We start from the raw sequence: 19,847 nt of genomic DNA on the forward strand, positions 1-19,847 counted from the left end.
CATGACAATTCCATTATATGACAAAAAATACTGTGATGCAATAGAGGCAAAACCTTAAAAAACTGTCCATATCCAAACACTATTAGATTTAGAGATGAAGCCAACCTGTAAGTTTTCAAGAATATTTGTCCCTGACGAATGATTTTTTTTTCATTCGAATTATAGGTTAGAGGTCACAAATAAGATGACACAATAGTTAAGGTTGAGGTGTAATCAGATAAAGCTGATATTTATGCATGGGTATGTTCACTTCCTATATCCACTGTAATAATTTTTTAATAAGAAACATGACAAAACATTCCTTATTATTTATTTTGTCTGCCACCTGTGTGAGGAGTTTCTCAATCAAATGGTTGATCAAAATTAATTAATTTGTCAAATGGTTAGGTTAATGTAGTAATTCATCAAGTTGAACGTCCACACGTTACCTAGTCCTACTGTAGCTTGTCCAATGTGAAGGGATGATGTTATGTTTTGTTGTTTTATCACATAAAACACACTAAGTTTGGCTTATGGACTGTTGGTGACAAAGACAGTTTAATGAGACAAATAGACAATAAAAAGACGGCATGCAAACACTGAGATGAATGAGTGTACCTGTCAACGCCTCAAAGGTGGCCCATGGGGTTGGATGCGTCAGTCAAACCTGGGTGGACACCCGTGTGACCTTGCTGGCTTTCACTGGAGCCGCCAGACACTTTTCCCTCCTCTCTTCTCTTAAGGCAGGCAGCTTTGGGGTTCAGATTCCGCTCTGTAGGTACAAACAATCAAAAGATAATTAAATATTTTTTTCTGAATAAACTCATTGCCACCTGTGCTATTGCTACCAACAGAGAAGGACGTTGCGAGCTCGGTGGCGATGAAAGAAAATGGAATGATAAACCTAAAATGAGGTTGCAGCCAACTGGAGCGGAGCATGGAGTCGACGGACAGATGAAATACTAGGACGTAGTTTCGAAGAGTTGGCAATGTTCACAAGTGACCAACTGTTGGGTATTTCTACACAGCTTCACAGTTACACCGAATATAATTTGAGAGTCACAGAGAATATTTATTGTACCATCATTAAAAAGAAACATTAACTGTGAAACTGACCTCTGACTTGTTGCTCCAAGCTAAGGATGACAGCCACGGCCTGATGGAGGATGAGCAGCTTTGTCTGAGGCTTCTCGCTCTTCAGGTGCAACTGGCACATGCGACCTAGCTCCTTGAAGGCTTCGTTGATGTCTCGAACCCGCAAGCGTTCCCGGGCGTTGTTGGCCATCCTCCTCTCTCTTTCCCGCTCTGCCTTCTGCTCCGGATTGAGGTCTTCGTCCTCCGTGATACTGCGGCGCATGCAAAACACAAAACAAAACACTTAGGGCCTGATTTACTAAGATCCACGCTAAACAGCGTGTGCAAAAAATATAATAGCGTGTACTATGAGTGGGCGTGTGATTTACTAACACTCCGTGTGCTATTAAAAAGTGGTGCAGATCGCCTTATTTAAATCAATCAATCATCCATCCATCCATCCATTTTCTACCGCTTATTCCCTTTGGGGTCGCGGGGGGCACTGGAGCCTATCTCAGCTGCATTCGGGCGGAAGGCGGAGTACACCCTGGACAAGTCGCCCCCTCATCGCAAGGCCAACACAGATAGACAGACAACATTCACACTCACATTCACACACTAGGGCCAATTTAGTGTTGCCAATCAACTTATCCCCAGGTGCATGTTTTTGGAAGTGGGAGGAAGCCGGAGTACCCGGAGGGAACCCACGCAGTCACGGGGAGAACATGCAAACTCCACACAGAAAGATCCCGAGCTCGGGATTGAACCCAAGACTACTCAGGACCTTCGTATTGTGAGGCAGATGCACTAACCCCTCTCCCACCGTGCTGCCCATCAATCAATCAATGTTTATTTATATAGCCCTAAAAATGAGGATTTTGCGTGCATACGAGGCTTTTACCATGCAGACACTTGTTCATTTTCTGCGTATTTATTTTATCTTGCTCCTACCTATGTGCCATGTTTTGAACCAGCAGCACACATCTACAATCTATAACACCTTTTCTGAATTGCAAATTAGACAACAGAAACATATGCACACTGACACATAATTCTGCGCGTTAGGCTGTGGATCGCATCACCAGCGCCTTCATGTGTCTGGAATGACTCAAACCCAAGAAAATGCACAATAAAAGATGTCTTTTCATGTGGGAGATGTCATCTAGTAATACATTTCCTGAAAAAAAAAATCATTAAAAAAACGCAAGCTGACACCAAACGGTCTCCGTGGCTGTCATCAATTGAATTTGTTTTAATCAGCCCCTTAAGTCATTCAGCAGCTATAAAATTATACAAGGAAATTGCTGAATTGACAATAGGTCTTATATTTTATTTCTGACCGTCCAAAATATTGACAGACACACACAGGATGGATGATTCTCAGTCCATCATCTGTCTGTGCAGCGCGAGCACTGATCCTGCAGCCGTATGTAGAACTGTCATTTTGCACATCCTTCCCACACGTGCTAAATAAAACGCCAAAAAGTAATCGCAAAACGTTGATTAGTGATGATAAATGACGTTGCACTTGCTTAAAAATATATTTGCATCTTCCCCTCCCAGCATTGTGGGCGTTTTGATGATCAGCATATATTCTGCATATCAATGAAGACAGAGACACACGCCTTAGTCTGCTAACTTAACAGACGCAATCCACTTTACATACATTTTGTAGATCAGCTTTGCCTGTGCTATCAGGTTTGCACATGTTTAAGTACTCACAGACTTTTAGTAAATCAGGCCCTTAAAAGGGAACTTCACTTTTTGGGGGGAATTTTGCCTATCGTTCACAATCATTATGAGTAACAAGAACACGTGTCTTTTTTTTTTTTTTGGATTGTAAAGATGATAAAACATGCTTGAAAGATGTGGCTAATGGGAGTCACCGTTGTAGCCTACAAAGCCCTCTAAAAAAACTTAAAAACCCTCCATCAATGTTTTATATACACACTGCAAGTCTACAGTATATATAAAGTAGGAACAATAACAATATGTTCATAACAATTAGGATTATGTACAATATTTACCGTGTTTTGGTAATTTTAAGCATTGCTGAAACTTCTTTCCTCACCACATTAATTTCCGTTTCCATAGCAGCACACTTCCGACTTCCGGCACCAAATGTGTGTTCCCACTTCCGGAAACAAACGCTTGTGTTTTCTAATTATGGCAGACTTGATAATAGAAGACGAAGATGGCTAATTTTGGACAAATGAGGATTAACAACCTTATCTTTTTGAAGCTGTATATGCGGAGGATAAACTACTGGTTATAGAAGTGAGCGTGAAGGAAGGGCGAAACGGAGCAGACTGAAGCCAAGAGAGTGAGGTCAGCGTGACTTGGTCACGATTAGGGATGTAACGGTATAATGATAAACCACGGTAGAATTCAGAACGGTTAATAATACCAATTAATTTTTTAATTATCGAAAAACCGTCATTTATTAATGGCATTTTAGGCAACATTGTTCGCTTCCTGCAAACGCAGCAGCAGCCGCACCTCCGAAGATGGCGCATGCGCACTAGCGCTGTTTGCAATGGCGGGAAACTACACACGGACATTCCCCTTTAGATTTTGACCTCATAGTAAACGGACACAATCTGAAGTCTGGGCGTATTTTGGATTGGTAAAGCATGCTGAGGGTAAAATAATTGAGGACAGTCAGCCCATTACCAGAAAATGCAGGAAAAAAGTCCACACGGAGGGAGGCAACACTTCAAACATGTTGAGCCAACTCCAAAACCACCAACCACAACTACATTTTTTGTTAACATGTTAAAGATGTTTAATAAAAATACAAGCATGTTTAACACATACATCATGTAAATAAACTCAAACCATAACCATAACATATAGTTTCCTTTCTTTCATGAAGACAATAATATAAGTTGGTGTATTACCTGATTCTGATGACTTGCATTGATTTAAAAATAAGACAGGATGCACAGTAGTGCTGATTACTTCCACATTTCGAAATTACATTGTGGAGAAGAAAAAAGTCCTCCTTTCTGTCCAATCTCTTTTTTAAGAATTGTACAAGAAATACATTGACGGCAAACTCCGTAGCTTGCTAGCTTGTGTGCGCTAGCTTTCTGAGATCCTTGTTTTGTTAGCGCAGGCAGGATGGAGCAGCACTTTTATTGTGAAGACAGGAACTGTGCGGTCGGTCTTTAGGCTTTTGACGGCAGGTACGGCGCAAGAGTCTGTTAAAATAAAAAGTGTTTCTCGCCTTCCTGTCGATTGTTTTTTTCTTAATACTGAGCTCGCAGCAACCAGTGTCATCTCACAAGATCTTTGGGTTCCGTAAATATCAATCAAGTGACGAAAGAGACGTCATTGTGAAGATTGATGACCGGTCATTTTTAGGACTATTTCTTTAATGACTGGCTGGAAATCGACTGACACTCCGCGATCGACCGGTAGCTCGTGATCGACGTAATGCACCCCGTGTTAAACCATTAATGGTAACATAAGCTAGCTGGTGGTGTTCTTGTTATATTTATTGCTTTGAAAAATGTTACTGTGAGGAAGTTGCAAACAGCACCTTTAAGAGTGTTTTGAGATCAGAGCTGTCTATCAGCTAACCGTTTTGCTTTGAGTTGCAAGCAAAAATGTGATTTATAAGCATCCCCGCCATTAGTTAGCGTAGCAAATGTCACATTGAATGCCGTAAAATCTGCCCAAAACATGTGGTCTTACTCCTTAGCATTAGCTTATAACTAGAGATGCACATAAATTAGTTATTCTCAGCATGCGAAAAAGAAGGTTGAGTGTGAAAGACAGTGCTGAGAAGAAGAAGTGCATGATATTCATAGAATTAAAAGAAACAAATCTTCTAAAACGGGATCAAGCGTGTCACCAACTTGGCAATCAATTTTCGCGTATCAATGCTAGTCTGCACCATACTGAAGCAGAAAAACTCTAACGCCAGCCAAGGATGCTAAAATATATATATATTTTTTTAATTGTTTGAGTTTTTGACATATACATCCCCCAGAAATACAATTCAATACACATCAAATGTCCCCCACAGGAAAAAACAGAACAAAACATGAGTCAAATAAGTACAGGCAAATATTGACAACTGCACTACTGAATGACCCCAACATGGTGCAGCAATACACAAAAGCAAACAATAGGGGGTACATTTGAGATCAGTCTCTTTTACATATTTTAGGAAAGCACCACATACTTCTTGAAATCACAGAACAACCATTCAATTGCAGTCTCCAATTTAGGGAAATATATATCTTTAATCCAGCGGGTGTGGCAGGGAGGCGTTTAATTTAGCACAAGTCTTGTAGTTAACAAAGTAGTAAATGCTACCAAATTCTTTTTGGATTTGCTAAGAGAAGATGACAGACGGGCAAATAGCAATTGGGTGCATTTCTACACTATATTTGACCTTTAAATCTATTGTCATCTACCAACCCCTTTTGGCTGTCTTTTTGACACTTACATGTCCCATGTAATGTACCACAGAAAGTTTTTTTTTTTTAGTAGATCATTTACTAACATTATTATCAATTCTATAACATGCATGCGATTAACTCAGAAAACGTTTCCCATTTGGCAACTCAATCCTGTAGCCACGCCCCCCAAGGTAATATACTTCTTTAGTTGTGACCTCTGTTTACATTCGTCACGTGAAAAATATACCTTCTTGCTGGCTACTAATAAGTACTCTAGAACAACAACTGGTTTGGAACTAACAGTGTTCAAATTGTAATCATCCAAATATATCATTAGCAGCAAAGTAGAAAGCCATCAACTCGGACAGCGAACGCAGGCAACAACAAGTAAGCTAGCTAGATGATGCTAACTATGCTAACTAGCGACTTTGTTTTGGCGTCCCTGATCGTCTCCCTGTCCTCCAATTCAGTGTGGTGTTTGGACAAGAGGAACAGCGAGTATCTGCAGCTGAGGCAAGCATTCAAAAAATGTTGCTTCGATCCTATTTTTTTATATTGATATAATTCACATAATTCACCCACGGAACTTTTGTTATTGTTAGAGTTCTGGTCGGACTGGTTTTTACGGTGTTGTGTGTTGTGTTGTTGTGCTGAGAAGCCACGGATGTATAGAAACTACTCGATTGCTGATAAAAAAACAAAGTCTGAATGTCATTAAAACAATTAGCTCAATCTTTTGACACACCTTCGACTCCCGTCCTTACACTCTACACTAGTTCATTAAAAAAACATTGAAGTATTGTTAATTAATGTTTAAAGAAGCGGATTTTCGCGTTTTCGCCGACATTTCACCTCCCTGCTAATAAGAGACCCTAGTGATTATTTGCTTTTGTAGAATACAAACCTAGCTATTATAAGAGTCTGTGCGGTTAATCAAATAGAGGCGTCAACGGGAGGATTTACGTTAATCCAAAATGTTTAAAATCCTGTACTACTGTCTTTAGAAAAAACTTACAACTTATTTTATTAGTATTCAATATTGCAAATAATATTCTTACCTTGTGCGCGTGCTACCCCGAGGTGTTTTTAGGTCTCGTCTGTCGCTCTCTTCGTCTGACTTATCGTCGCCCGAAAGGGAATCATTCATTTCATCCCTGTCATGCTTCTCCAACTTCAGTTCCAATGCGGCGGCCACCTGTCCAGCCAAACCTACGAAAGTGTAAAGTAAAGTAAGACACCTATCAGCCATAAAATGAGTTAAAAAAAAACTGTTGGTGAACATCAGACCTCTGAAAGTTTCCACTTGATGGTTGAGTTCCGTGTTGGATGTGGAGTCACCACTTTGCAGGCTTCCATGGCTGTTCAGACCAGCAACGTTGTCAGCATGAGAAGAACTCTTCAACAAAAACAGGAGGTGCATTGTCAAGACAGGAAGTTGGCATCCTCTGCATAGAACAATACACCAGCAAACACAAAGAATAAACTTAAAAAGAAAGGGCGGCAGTTTCAATGAGAATTGCAGACAAATTCAAGTGTACAATGTGTCAATGTGTATCTGAACTAAAAATGAGTAACTATCGATGACCACAATGTACCTACCACTGGATACACGCTGGCATTGAACACAGTTCCATCATATTAAATAGTTGGGTTGCTACAATTCTTTACAGATATTGAGATGTCACGTACATTCAACGGCACAAGCATGTTCCAAAAAGAACTATAACCTGAGTTCTGCAAGCTATACATCTTGGCAGTGCACATGTTGACAATGACTAGTTTTACGTTGAGTGTTGGATGCAATTAAAAACTGATACATTTATGGAAATGGTTTTAAGATATATGGCAGGGCTATTAGTTCCGTCCGGGGAATAACACCATACCGACCAGAGTTCCGTTCAACACTTGGGAGACAAACATTTTTGCAGCAAATTCCTAAAACACAGTTTATACAGGTATCAGCAATTCTAATGTAATGCTTTCTAATGCCATTTAAAACATTTAAATACCCATGTCCGATTGCATATGGTTATTAAATATACTGTTATGATCCGTTGCCCGGACCATGTCGTGTTCTGTTTAGTTTTGGACTCCCTCAGTTCCTGTCTTGAGCACCCCTGGGTTTGTGTTGTGGTTGCCATGGGTGCAGACTGCTATCACCTGTCTCTGATTAGTGTTCGGCACGCTCACCTGCTGCCGGGCACTAATCAGAGAGCTATTTATTCCCCTATCTCCCCACAATCAGTCTGGTTTCCTTGTTTGCACTATGCAACATTTAACAACGTCTATTTTCGATTCCTATGCCTTTTGTTTGTATGCTAAACATTCGCGCTAGCATTTTCCTTAGCTTTACCTCCCGTGCTATCGGCACGATTGTTTTGTTTTTCTGCTTTGCCTGAATGATTTATGCAAATAAATCATTGTCTCACCTGCACGTTGCCTCCGGAGTTTCTTGCTGCATCTTGGGAGAACGACCCGCGCATAAACATGCAACCACGTCGTTACATATACTATTCAAAACCTTACAAAAATGGTATACACACTCAATTGTAAGCATTTGACAATGATAACCTTGAATAGTTGAAAAGTTTACATTAACTTTTACAATCTAGTGAATTAGAATTGGCTCGCAAGACTGTTTCATCTGATAATTTATTTGTAATCATTTATTTTTCTGTAGTAGTATTCAGTGGTTTGATTCCAAGCACAGGTCGTAGACAATAGTGATGTAAAAGGTTCTGTCTGTGAATCATCACACTGTATCTTAAATCAAAATTATTAAAGGGGAACTGCACTTAAGCCATCTAAATAAACATATATATATATATATATGTACCGGTATGTATGTATGTATGTATGTATGTATGTATGTATGTATGTATGTATATATATATATATATATATATATATACAGTATATACATATATCCAGAACTTTTTTTTAAAGTTTTATCTCTTTAAATCATGCTGTAAAAATGCATATCCTCTGAAAATATGACTTAAAATAGCCGCAAACTGGAGGACAGTTTTTTTAATCAGTATACCATTTTTAAAAATAGTTAAAAGGTTTTATGGAATAATAAATGAACATCACACTAGGATTGCAAATGATGCATGTGTTCGGAAATGGAAAATTGAGTTAAACATTTTTGAAAAATACATGTTATGGAATGATATTTGGGAAAATGCCAATACTCCCTTAAAATACATTACAAATAAACTAAGTCAATTTAACATCTTGAATAGTTAGTGTGTGGATGTGAGTGTGAATGTTGTCTGTCTATCTGTGTTGGCCCTGCGATGAGGTGGCGACTTGTCCAGGGTGTACCCCGCCTTCCGCCCGATTGTAGCTGAGATAGGCTCCAGCGCCCCCCGCGACCCCAAAGGGAATAAGCGGTAGAAAATGGATGGATGGATGGAATAGTTAGTATTTCACACCCTCTCGTAAAATGGGTACAGTAGATAGCAAGTTATGTAAAAGGTGTCAGGGAGCTGAAGGAACTCTAATTCATTTATTGTGGGAATGTCAGAGAAAAAGAGTTGTTGTCTGTTGTGAAATTTGCCTTGGTTGTCCATCCTAGGCCACCGTAGGTCACAAGAGTTGCTAATGTTAGCCGAGTTAGCTCATGAGTGTTGAACTGGAGACTGAAATAAACGAGGCGTGTGTGAAACAAACTCGGCTTCCTCTCAAACATGACATGGTGTCAGAGTTAAGTACTACACACCTCCGGTTATGAAAGAATGGCAAAGTTTGGGCCCCCAAGCTGTTGGATTTTGCCGTCCAGCAGAGTGGCCGCAATGGAGGCAACACTTTTCTCGCTTTCGTACCTTATAAGACCTCTTGTATCTAGTTTGAAAGCCAGAGACGAAGAAAAGTAACACACAAAACAGACGCAGCAATTTATCAATGGCCGCAACATTCTTAAATTAATTTTCATTTAACAATTGATGGATTGACGTATTAACCAAGTCCTACAATTGTATTACATTTTTAATGCCTCTGGACATCACATTAAATGCTTTTTAATGCCATTCAAGGCCTTAATTTTCGCAAAATCCATTTAATGACTTCACGCTTTTAAATGCCCTGTGGAAACCCTGTTGTGCTCCTGTTGTATTACATTTTAAACTTGCCACCAAACCATAGTTGCCAACCCTCCCGGATTTTCCGGGAGACTCTCGAAATTCAGCGCCTCTCCCGAAAACCTCCCGGGACAAATTTTCTCCCGAAAATCTCCCGAAATTCAGGCGGAACTGAATTTCGCCCCCGCCAGCTCCATGCGGACCTGAGTGAGGACAGCCTTTTTTCACGTCCGCTTTCCCACAATATAAACCGCGTGCCTGCCCAATCACTTTATAACTGTAGAATGATGGAGGGCGAGTTCTTGGTTTCTTATGTGGGTTTATTGTTAGGCAGTTTCATTAACGTCCTCCCAGCGCGGTAACAACACACAACAACAGCAGTCACGTTTTCGTCTACCGTAAAGCAGTTTGTCTGCCGTAAACAGCAATGTTGTGACACTCTTAAACAGGACAATACTGACATCTACTGTACATGCATATGTGACAATAACATCTACGGCTTTTAGAGAGTGCAGTGCACAACTGCGCACACAACAAGGAGACGAAGCAGAAGAAAGAGGAAGATACAGCCGTGGCGACGCCGACGACGAGTAAGATGAAGAAATACGCTTGTAAGTTCCAAGCCGCAGCTGCGATTGGACCTGGATAGCCTCCGGGAAGAAGTAGTGGACTACCAAGTGCTTGGCAGTGAAGATCTTCCTCAGGAAGCAAAGATTGACCGGTTTTGGGCCATGCTAGGGAGAGATGGATGATTCCAGATCCTAGTGAATTTGATGAAAGCACTTTTGTGCGTGCCACACAGCAATGCATCATCAGAGAGGGTGTTCAGCATGGTTAGAAAAATAGTGACAGAAAATAGAACAAGGATGGACAATTCAACCCTTAACTCAACAATGAGTAGATGAGTGTTATGTGTGTGTATATGTGTAAATAAATGATTACTGAAATTAAAGTATTTCTTTTATTTATATATATATATATATATATATATATATATATATATATATATATATATATATATATATATATATATATATATATATATAATAAAATAAATATATATATATATATATATATATAGCTAGAATTAACTGAAAGTCAAGTATTTCTTATATATATATATATATATATATATATATATATATATATATATATATATATATATATATATATATATATATGAAAGTCCAGTATTTCTTATATATATATATATATATATATATATATATATGTGTGAAATACTTGACTTGGTGAATTCTAGCTGTAAATATACTCCTCCCCTCTTAACCACGCCCCCAACCACGCCCCCACCCCTAACCACGACCCCCGCCCCCCACCCCCCACCTCCCGAAATCGGAGGTCTCAAGGTTGGCAAGTATGCACCAAACATAGAACACTCGGGTCCAAACTCGGGATTTACATTATTGAGGCATTCCTTAAGGCACCTCTTTAAGCCCTCTCCTTTAACTGTAACTAACTCTGAAAAAACATCCATCCATTCATTCATCCATGTTCTACCGCTTCTCCCTCTCGGGGTGGCAGGGGGGCTGGAGCCTATCCCAGCAGCCCTCGGGCAAAAGGCAGGGTACACCCTGGACAAATCGTCTGACAAAACAGATACACTAAAATCAAATGTCTACTGCAGATGATGCTGCTTCTCTGGAATACACAAAATAAGAATAAAAGTAAAGGGAGTAGTCCGACTCCCCGGTCCTTAGCCCACTGGGAATGTGGCCCCGAAAACATTTTAGTTGATTATTCCTGATATATGGTTTCAAAATGTTTTCCAAAAACAAACTTTTATCTGTGACTTTGTAGAGAACAGTTTGGGATATACTGAGTCATTCTAGTTTGCAATTCCAAACCGTATGAGACACGGCTTACTTGTGACTGTCGGTAATCACAACCAAGACTATTTCTTTGGTGTTCACTTTCAAAATGTCAATCTGAGCCAACTGCCCAGTTACTACATATCCTTGTTGTTGTGTCATACTTAAAACATAGTCAACACCCAGTGTGCAGTACCACACTGTCCATGACTTCAGATGTTTACCATTTGTTCTTAAGTTTTCTTTTTGCATGCAAATAAAGACCTGGAAAGAATAGCTGAAGTTGCAGGGTATCTGCCCGCTTTTCTTTTCTTTAAATGTTTATGTAATCCCCTGTCATTATTGGCCTCTGTTAACTCCTTTACCCACAAGACCATCCCCTTCCTCAGTGTTGGGGCTGATAGTTGTGGTACCCTCAACAGGTGCATAAACAAGAGGAGGAGGGTGGAAAGCTGGGGTTTTGGCAAGAAAAGAAGGCTGCCATTTTCATTGCTGGGCCTAATTACCATACAGCTGAGGAGCTCTGTTTGGGTGGAGGCACTGGGTGCAGACACACGCTTCCAAGCATTCAGATTTCCTTGTTTGTTAAAAAGAAGCGATAAAAGGGGAGGGGGCTTTTAGTCTGGATGACACCAGACTAAAAGCCTGTAGCTGTGCCAAAGGGAGGGGAGGTCATCCTACACAGGAAGTGCAGTGTTAGAGCAAACATAGTGCGTTTGTATGTCACAGTCACAGTTGGCGTCACTGTCACAGCATGGTGCTTAACAACATTCCTGTTAAAATTAACTGACAAGCTAAAAATACAATTCCTACAGACTGAGCAAGCACGAGTGATCAACACTTACGCGTCAATCACAGTCCAATTTTTCAATGGTTATGGTTTAAACTGACTTCAAACATGCTATACAGATGGGCGAAAAATAGGATCTTTTCGGAGCAAAATGCGATGCAATGGGTGAAAATCATTTTCGCACATTTGCGACACGTTTAAAAAAAAAGTTGTACAGTCTATTTTTAGTCGCATTAGCGATCAAATTTGTCAAATCGTACAGCACTGTTCAGGTCTGCATTAATGTGTATTTGTTTAGAAAAACAGATAGTTTTTGTTAACATGATCATGATGGTTAAGTGCATATATAGTCCGTTCTTTCTTGAGTCTCTTTGACATATGAAAAATGAAACAAGATTAATATAGATTAAAAATAAATTATGTTTATCGCGATTAATTGAAATTAGTCCCCAGCAGCATCAACAACCAACATCAATTAATCTGATTAAAAAATGTAATCATTTAAAAATATAATCTTTTGACATCTCAAATTCTATTTGGAATATTTTGCAGCTCTGTTCTTATCAGTTTCACTATTCCAACAATCCTGGTTATTATTAGTATAAATTAAAAACATTGCTTATTCGTAAAAATGATTTTGGACTTGGGACTTTTTGACACACAATTATTTAGTCTCTTGTGTCATTTCCTGCCAAAATATACCCAAATGATTCACATTAACAATAATGAAGCCACAATGACATCCTCGGTACAAAGCCCACATAAGGGCAAGGAAAAACTCACCCCAGTGGGACGTCGATGTGAATGACTATGAGAAACTGTCTGTAAAGTAAGCTGAAATTTACCCTAATATGTCAGATTTCAATATTTGCGTACTTAGCAGAACAACTCCCGCCAGCAATTCATAGAAAATATGTCAGGATGAATTCAACTATGTGAAATGTATTTTTTTTCACATTGCAATGCAATATTATGCTCAATGCAGGTAAACAGAGTATGTTTGTTTTCCTTGATGTTTTCCAAGCATATAATACAATATCTTAATCAAGCAGATAGAAAAATGTAAATCTTCTTCATACCATGGCGGCTGTTCGACTTGCAGCCAACGCAGAGGCAGGAAAGCTTGTTCCAATGGCTGAGATTGGCCCATTTTGTGCTTGTCCTAGCAAACTGTGGATGTCGCTAGGTAAACTCGCAGTGGAGCCCACTGCATGGTTCCTCAGAACAAGGATTGCATCATCTAAACGGTCCAGGCGATCTTCCATTCGAGACTGAGGGGAGCGGAGGGATTGTAGATTGGAAGGTCAGGGTGTGGGAAAGAAAGGGGAGGAAAAGAAGGAGAGATCAGCTTAGTTTAAGCACATTAGAACATAAATTGAAAACAGTGATTGGATGGCATGGACTTAAAAAGTAAAAATAAAGACAATTTCAACGCATGATTACATCAACTTGTTTGTGTGAAACGGAATAGTATTCACAAACAGCGGATTTAACATCTGCTCTGAAGCAGATTACGACAAACAGGACTGGCTAATAAGACAACATAACAATAAGGCAATCAAAAAAATCAAAGTTGCATTTCACTGTGAGGAATGAGGAGTGAAAGTTGATTTTATGAGAGAAACCAAAAATGGGGGCGACATACTGAAGGTGTAATAGACAAGAGGGTTGTATCTAAAAGGGCAGTAGTACCTCGCAGACATCCTTTAAGAAAGACATGGCATCCTGAAGATGCTCATGTAACTGCTGATGAACTCTGTTTTTCTGGCAAAGTCAAATAAATAAGAACAGGATTATGAAGAGAGCAGATATACACTAAGAAGACAGATAGTGCTGTTTAGAAAAAACAGGATTTGCTGACCAATCACTTTGTAAGGATAAAAGTGTTTTTGTGTGCACTTTTAAAATCTCCAATGACAGTACCAATATTTGTTACTTATTATAGCATGTCAACTTACAACATTCATATGATGTGTGCTCCAGCGCCCACATTCCCTTTTTTCCCCATCATCTGCTTAGAATGCATTACATCTTTGATAAAAGTTTGTATTTTAATCCTTGTATGGCACAGGTGTCAAATTCAAGGCCCAAGGGCCAGATCTGGCTCACCACATCATTTAATGTGTCCCACCACGTCTTATAATGTGGCCCGCCACAACATTTTATGTAGTCATCTCATTTAATGTGGCCCGCTACATCATTTTTTGTGGTTTGCCACATAATTTTATGTGGCCATGTCATTTAACCTTAACCTGACTCGCCAGATCATTGTAGTTCGCTGAGCTCCACACAAGGATCTGGGATCGAGGGCAATGCAAACTTCTTCAAGATAGCAAAAAATAATGAACCAATCAGAATCGCCGGGGGGGATTTCATAGATGTGACGTAGCGCCGAAGCGACTGTTTGATTTAAACAACAATGGCGCCACACAGCGAGGAGTCGTGTGCTGACATTAATTCTGCTATTGCAACTGTTTTGTCGAATCTATCGAATATTAATTCTTTAAAAGATGAACAGAGAACGATTTAGAACCTTTCGCTCTGTCGTTATCCAATATGTCCGCTGCTCAGTTTTGGATTTCCCAGCGTCGTTCTCATCAGCGTCACGGGTTGATTTGGATGTGAGTGGTTGAAGTAGCACGTCATTCAAGATAACGCACAAGTGGTTTATACAAATAACATACAATGATTTTTTTTACATCTCCTATTGAGAAGTCGCAGATCCTTGTGTGGAGTTCAGCGAACTACACGGATCTGGCGAGAGTCAGGTTAATTTAACCTGGACTGCTACGTAATTTTTTGTGGTCCGCCACATCATTTTATGTGACCACATCATTTTATGTGGCCCACTACGTCATTTTATGTAGTCTGCCATATCATTTAATATGGTCTGGTATATAATTTTACGTGGGCCGCCGCATCATTTTACATTTATGTGTCATGCGATAGGATGGAAATAAAAAAAGCACTTTTTGGCCTATCGATTTATTCTTTAAATTTTGGATGTACTGCATGCAACTGCAAAAAGATGTTCCAGGCAAATGAATACTTAAATATCTGCTTGTCATCTTTACTTACATTTTAAAAGCAAGTTATCCACCAATTTGTTAGTAAAAAATATAACAATTAACAGCAGTTGCCTTTGCAAATTGTGTAATGAGGCTATTATACGTTAATACTGTGACTGTTACAAAAACGGCCCTCTGAGGGCAGACATAATGGCTATGTGGCCCTCATTAAAAACAAATTTGACACCCCTGTTGTATTTTATACACATTATTTCAATCAATCAATAATTCTAAGTCAAGTGAAGTAAGTGGAAACATAGTGGCTTAACAGCCAGGTTTTAAGATTGTGTAATATGGCCAACTTTGTCCCAATCCACTAGCTAGTCATTTAATCTAAAATCTAATCATCAACTCGCATGTTTAAACAGTTGCTCAGCCCAATTCTAGAAGTCGTGGGGCTTTCCAAAGTCCCCAGTCCATTTTAACTACGCTACTTGGAAACTTTGACTAATCCTTTTTTTTTTTTTTTTTAAAGATAAAGACAATATGTCATCAGATGATTTGTGTATGTCATCTCGTTGATGAAATGATATCTGTGGCTTGGCAGCAAGGGAATCCTGGTGAAGTAACTCAGCATACAGCTGCTACCTTCAAGTAAGCCCCTCCCTAAACTGTCAACCCCGTCCTGACTGGTGGGGTGGAGGACAGATGGCAAACCCCAGGGGAAAGGTATTGTTTCCTTTGGTTATCCTTCGACCCTCCCTGTCATCCTCTGCAGGGACCTCATTGTCATGCAGGCTTGGTAACTTATCTAAAGTGAGCTATCGCACCCAGAAGAAAAAGAAAAAGAGGCTTACCAGTGAGTGAAGCGAATTCTCATAATTTGGAGAAGATGGGGTCTGTCCACTAGCACGAGGCCACTGGTTGGTACCTACGCGAAGAGACAGAGGTGCACTGTAGGTCAGTTCTTGAGTGATGCAGCTGTTTCTGCTTCACATCAACATGTCTGATAGCTTTGTCCTGCTTCACCAACTACACATAACTGACACGCATGATAACAGTCATAGCACGCCGACATCCCAATTTCCTGTAGTCGACTTGATACGGGGGGATATTTTTGTCATTAAGGACCCAATTGCATCACTTCCTGATGGCTGTGCAGCACCCTGACACATGAGTTTGTCCAACGCCCACCTTTATCTCCTCCATCTCTAGCTAGTTTACAGAAAAGAAGGAGAAGAATATGACTGGAGACAAATGTGATTTTTAACACATTACCTCATAATGCCATTTAAAATGCTAATTGGAGGGATTAAAAAATGCACTCTTTGACGAATGGCCTTAGTCAAGGTTTGTGATTGAGGCAATGTGTCAACCATGTTGGTTCAATAAAGTTAATGCACTATAGTAAAGTTAAAGTTAAAGTACCAACAATTGTCACACACACACTAGGTGTGGTGAAATTTGTCCTTTGCATTTGACCCATCCCCTTGTTCACCCCCTGGGAGGTGAGGGGAGCAGTGGGCAGCAGCGGTGGAATCATTTTGGTGATTTAACCCCCAATTCCAGCGCCCGGGAATCATTTTGGTGATTTAACCACCAATTCCAGCCCTTGATGCTGAGTGCCAAGCAGGGAGGTACTGGGTCCCATTTTTATAGTCTTTGGTATGACTCGGCCGGGGTTTGAACTCACAACCTACCGATCTCAGGGTGGACACTCTAACCACTTGGCCACTGAGATAGTAGTAGTGATGGATTGCTAGCGAACGATACATCTTTTAGAGTTGGCTCTTTTAGAGTAACAAGTCATTTTTTTCTGTTTTTCTGTTAAAGCTGCACATGATTGTTTAAAATGTACGGTGCCAAGTGTTCAGGCGAGGCAAAAGGGGAAGAGACGTATTACACACAACACAGTCATGAGCACACATACAGGATGAAGGGAGACAGGGTAGAGTGCGAGAACGTTACTACATAATTAGAGACTACCCGCGAGAAAGGTGAGGAAAATTAGCAGCCGGAAACAAAAGTTAAGGCACTTTGTGTTTATCAAAGCCAGTCTGCACCAAAGACTAGAAAAACAATATTTACCGATGCTGCTTTTTGTTTTTGTTTTGCACATTTCATTTACATATTGTTATACAATGTTTTGTTACGATTGTATTTGACTGTTAAAAGTTGACAATGTATAAGATTGGATTGGATCAGATTGGATCTTTTTGTTTAAATGACCCGGAATTTTGTTATTTTTTCCGGCAGAAATCTGTTCCATGTTGAGTATATTTAGTCATATAAATAATATACATTTGTGATATTTATAAATTAGGATAGGACAGGACAGACAGACATGTTAACTTAAAGGGGAACTGCACTTTCTTGGAATCGTTCACAATCATTATGAGAGACAATAAGACATGTTTTTTTTGTTAGGATTTTAAAGATGATAAAAAAAACGCTTGAAAGTTGTGGCTAATGGTAGTCACCGTTGTAGCCTACAAAACCCCCTAAAAAAACCTCAAAGTTAAAGTAAAAGTTAAAGTACCAATGATAGTCACACACACACACTAGGTGTGGTGTGGTGATATTTGTCCTCTGCATTTGACCCATCCCCTTGTTCACCCCCTGGGAAGTGAGGGGAGCAGTGGGCAGCAGCGGTGGCCGCGCCCGGGAATCAGTTTTGGTGATTTAAACCCCAATTCCAACCCTTGATGCTGAGTGCCAAGCAGGGAGGTAATGGGTCCCATTTTTATAGTCTTTGGTATGACTCGGCCGGAGTTTGATCTCAGGGCGGACACTCTAACCACTAGGCCACTAAGTAGATGGTCTAGTGGTTAGATCATCAACGTTTTATATACACACTGCAAGTCTGAGCCAAGGATGTCGTTGTGGCTTGTGCAGCCCTATGAGACACTTGTGATTAAGGGCTATATAAACAAACTGTGGGGGCGCGTGGCCTGCGGACCTGCAGCGAAGCGGGGTGTGTCAGGATCGGCTTTGAGATTAGTGACAGGTGCTTAGATGACACAGCTGTGAGTGTTTGTCTGATCACCTGTCGCTCTGTTAAATGTAGCCGTCGGGAAGGAGAGGATGTTTGTTGATGGTGGAAAACGAGCGAGAGAAATTTTAACATGGCTGAAAAGCACGACTTATTGCAAAATAAATCATTGTTCGCAAAGATGAACACGGCTGTCCTGTCCGTCATTGGTGGTCCAGAGAACCCGGAGGAGCAAGACCTCCACATAAACTTTGATTGATTGATTGATTAATATATATATATATATATATATATATATATATATATATATATATATATAATAATAGATTAGATTTATATAGCGCTTTTCTAGATACTCAAAGCGCTTCACAGAGAAGTGAGAACCCATCATTCATTCACACCTGGTGGTGGTAAGCTACTTTCATAGCCACAGCTGCCCTGGGGTAGACTGACGGAAGCGTGGCTGCCAGTTTGCGCCTACGGCCCCTCCGACCACCACCTATCATTCATTCATCATTCATTCACCAGTGTGAGTGGCACCGGGGGCAAGGGTGAAGTGTCCTGCGACTTCCAGCAACAAATGGGTGTTCCTACTTCCGGAAACAAACTTGAGTGTGTTCTAATCATGGCAGACTTGGCAACAAAAAAAGAAGAAGACTATTTCTGGACAAATGAGGATTCACAACATTATCTTTTTGAAGCTGAATGAACTAAGGAGCGAGCGCGAAGATGGTGAAACGTTGGAGCAGATGGAAGCTGAGAGAGTGAGGTCGGCGTGACTCAAAGCTGCAAATGTGAAACTTGGAGCCAAGCCATGCCGACATATATGGCGCGTTTACCCAAATTAAACCGGAAAAAATGTCCCCAGCCAGCTGGACCAAACGCACAACTGTCCATTGAGTGAGTCACTATAATATTAATCATGATACATGCAGCACACCATGCTATTGTTAGTACAACTACATACACTGTCGAGCTAGCTGCGTACAAAGAAAACATGAAATGTGGGCTAAGACTTTACAGACACTGCAGTATAATTGTTCATGTTTTTCAGTCAGTACAGATTGGTGTCCTATCGCATCGTGTTGCGCATTATAAACTCAACAACAACTGACGTAGAAGCTAGCTTACCTCTTGCTGTAGCTAGCTTATGGCTAACATCATCTCAAGACGATGTATTACTACGCTAGAAAAATAGTTCCTCAGTGTTTGCTCTTACAATAACAATGTCGCTACAGCTTGGGTATTATGCAGGTTACGGAACGTAAATGAAGTATTGTTGCCGGTTCTTGGACACATTTTTAAAGTAACTTAGAGGCAGAATGGATTGCTCCAATTAGCTGCATTGCTAGCCACCTCGAACAAGCCGATTATTACAAATTAGAATGCAAAAAAACCCAAACCTTTTGTCTTCTTGTCTCTCTCTTGTCTCTCATGATAGTGAACAATAGGCAAAACATTTTTTTAAAGTGCAGTTCCCCTTTTAAACATTGCCAGCACAGTCATCCCTCGCCAACATCGCGCTTCAAAGTTTGAGGCTTTAATCTATCCCAGATTTTTTTAAGCATATTCCACACATTTTTTTTACTTGAATTAAGCTTCCTTAAGCATAATATTGGTTAAATGAACTGAAAATAGCAATACTACAGTAGTATTAGCCAACAGATGAGACCAAACTAAT

The 19,847-nt window shown here is 40.1% G+C and overlaps 1 protein-coding gene across 7 annotated transcripts in view; it reads right to left on the reverse strand.

Annotated features, from left to right (window-relative positions):
• tcf12 (transcription factor 12) overlaps nt 1-19,847 on the reverse strand; it is a 213,542-nt gene that overhangs the window by 9,182 nt on the left and 184,513 nt on the right. For 3 of the 7 annotated variants that reach the window (XM_061964094.1, XM_061964098.1, XM_061964096.1), the window contains 7 exons: nt 16,032-16,105; nt 13,859-13,930; nt 13,246-13,437; nt 6,753-6,861; nt 6,524-6,674; nt 1,096-1,325; nt 598-751 (listed from right to left, as the gene is read on the reverse strand). In XM_061964094.1, the coding sequence (XP_061820078.1) occupies nt 609-751; nt 1,096-1,325; nt 6,524-6,674; nt 6,753-6,861; nt 13,246-13,437; nt 13,859-13,930; nt 16,032-16,105 (971 nt within the window). In that variant the 3' untranslated portion in view covers nt 598-608. Of the gene's footprint in view, nt 518-597; nt 752-1,095; nt 1,326-6,523; nt 6,862-13,245; nt 13,438-13,858; nt 13,931-16,031; nt 16,106-19,847 lie in introns of all 7 variants that reach the window. The other 4 variants (XM_061964095.1, XM_061964097.1, XM_061964093.1 and 1 more) reach the window with 3 other exon arrangements.

The sequence above is a fragment of the Nerophis lumbriciformis genome, linkage group LG06 (assembly GCF_033978685.3).
Source record: "Nerophis lumbriciformis linkage group LG06, RoL_Nlum_v2.1, whole genome shotgun sequence".
Classification (NCBI taxonomy): Eukaryota; Metazoa; Chordata; class Actinopteri; order Syngnathiformes; family Syngnathidae; genus Nerophis; species Nerophis lumbriciformis.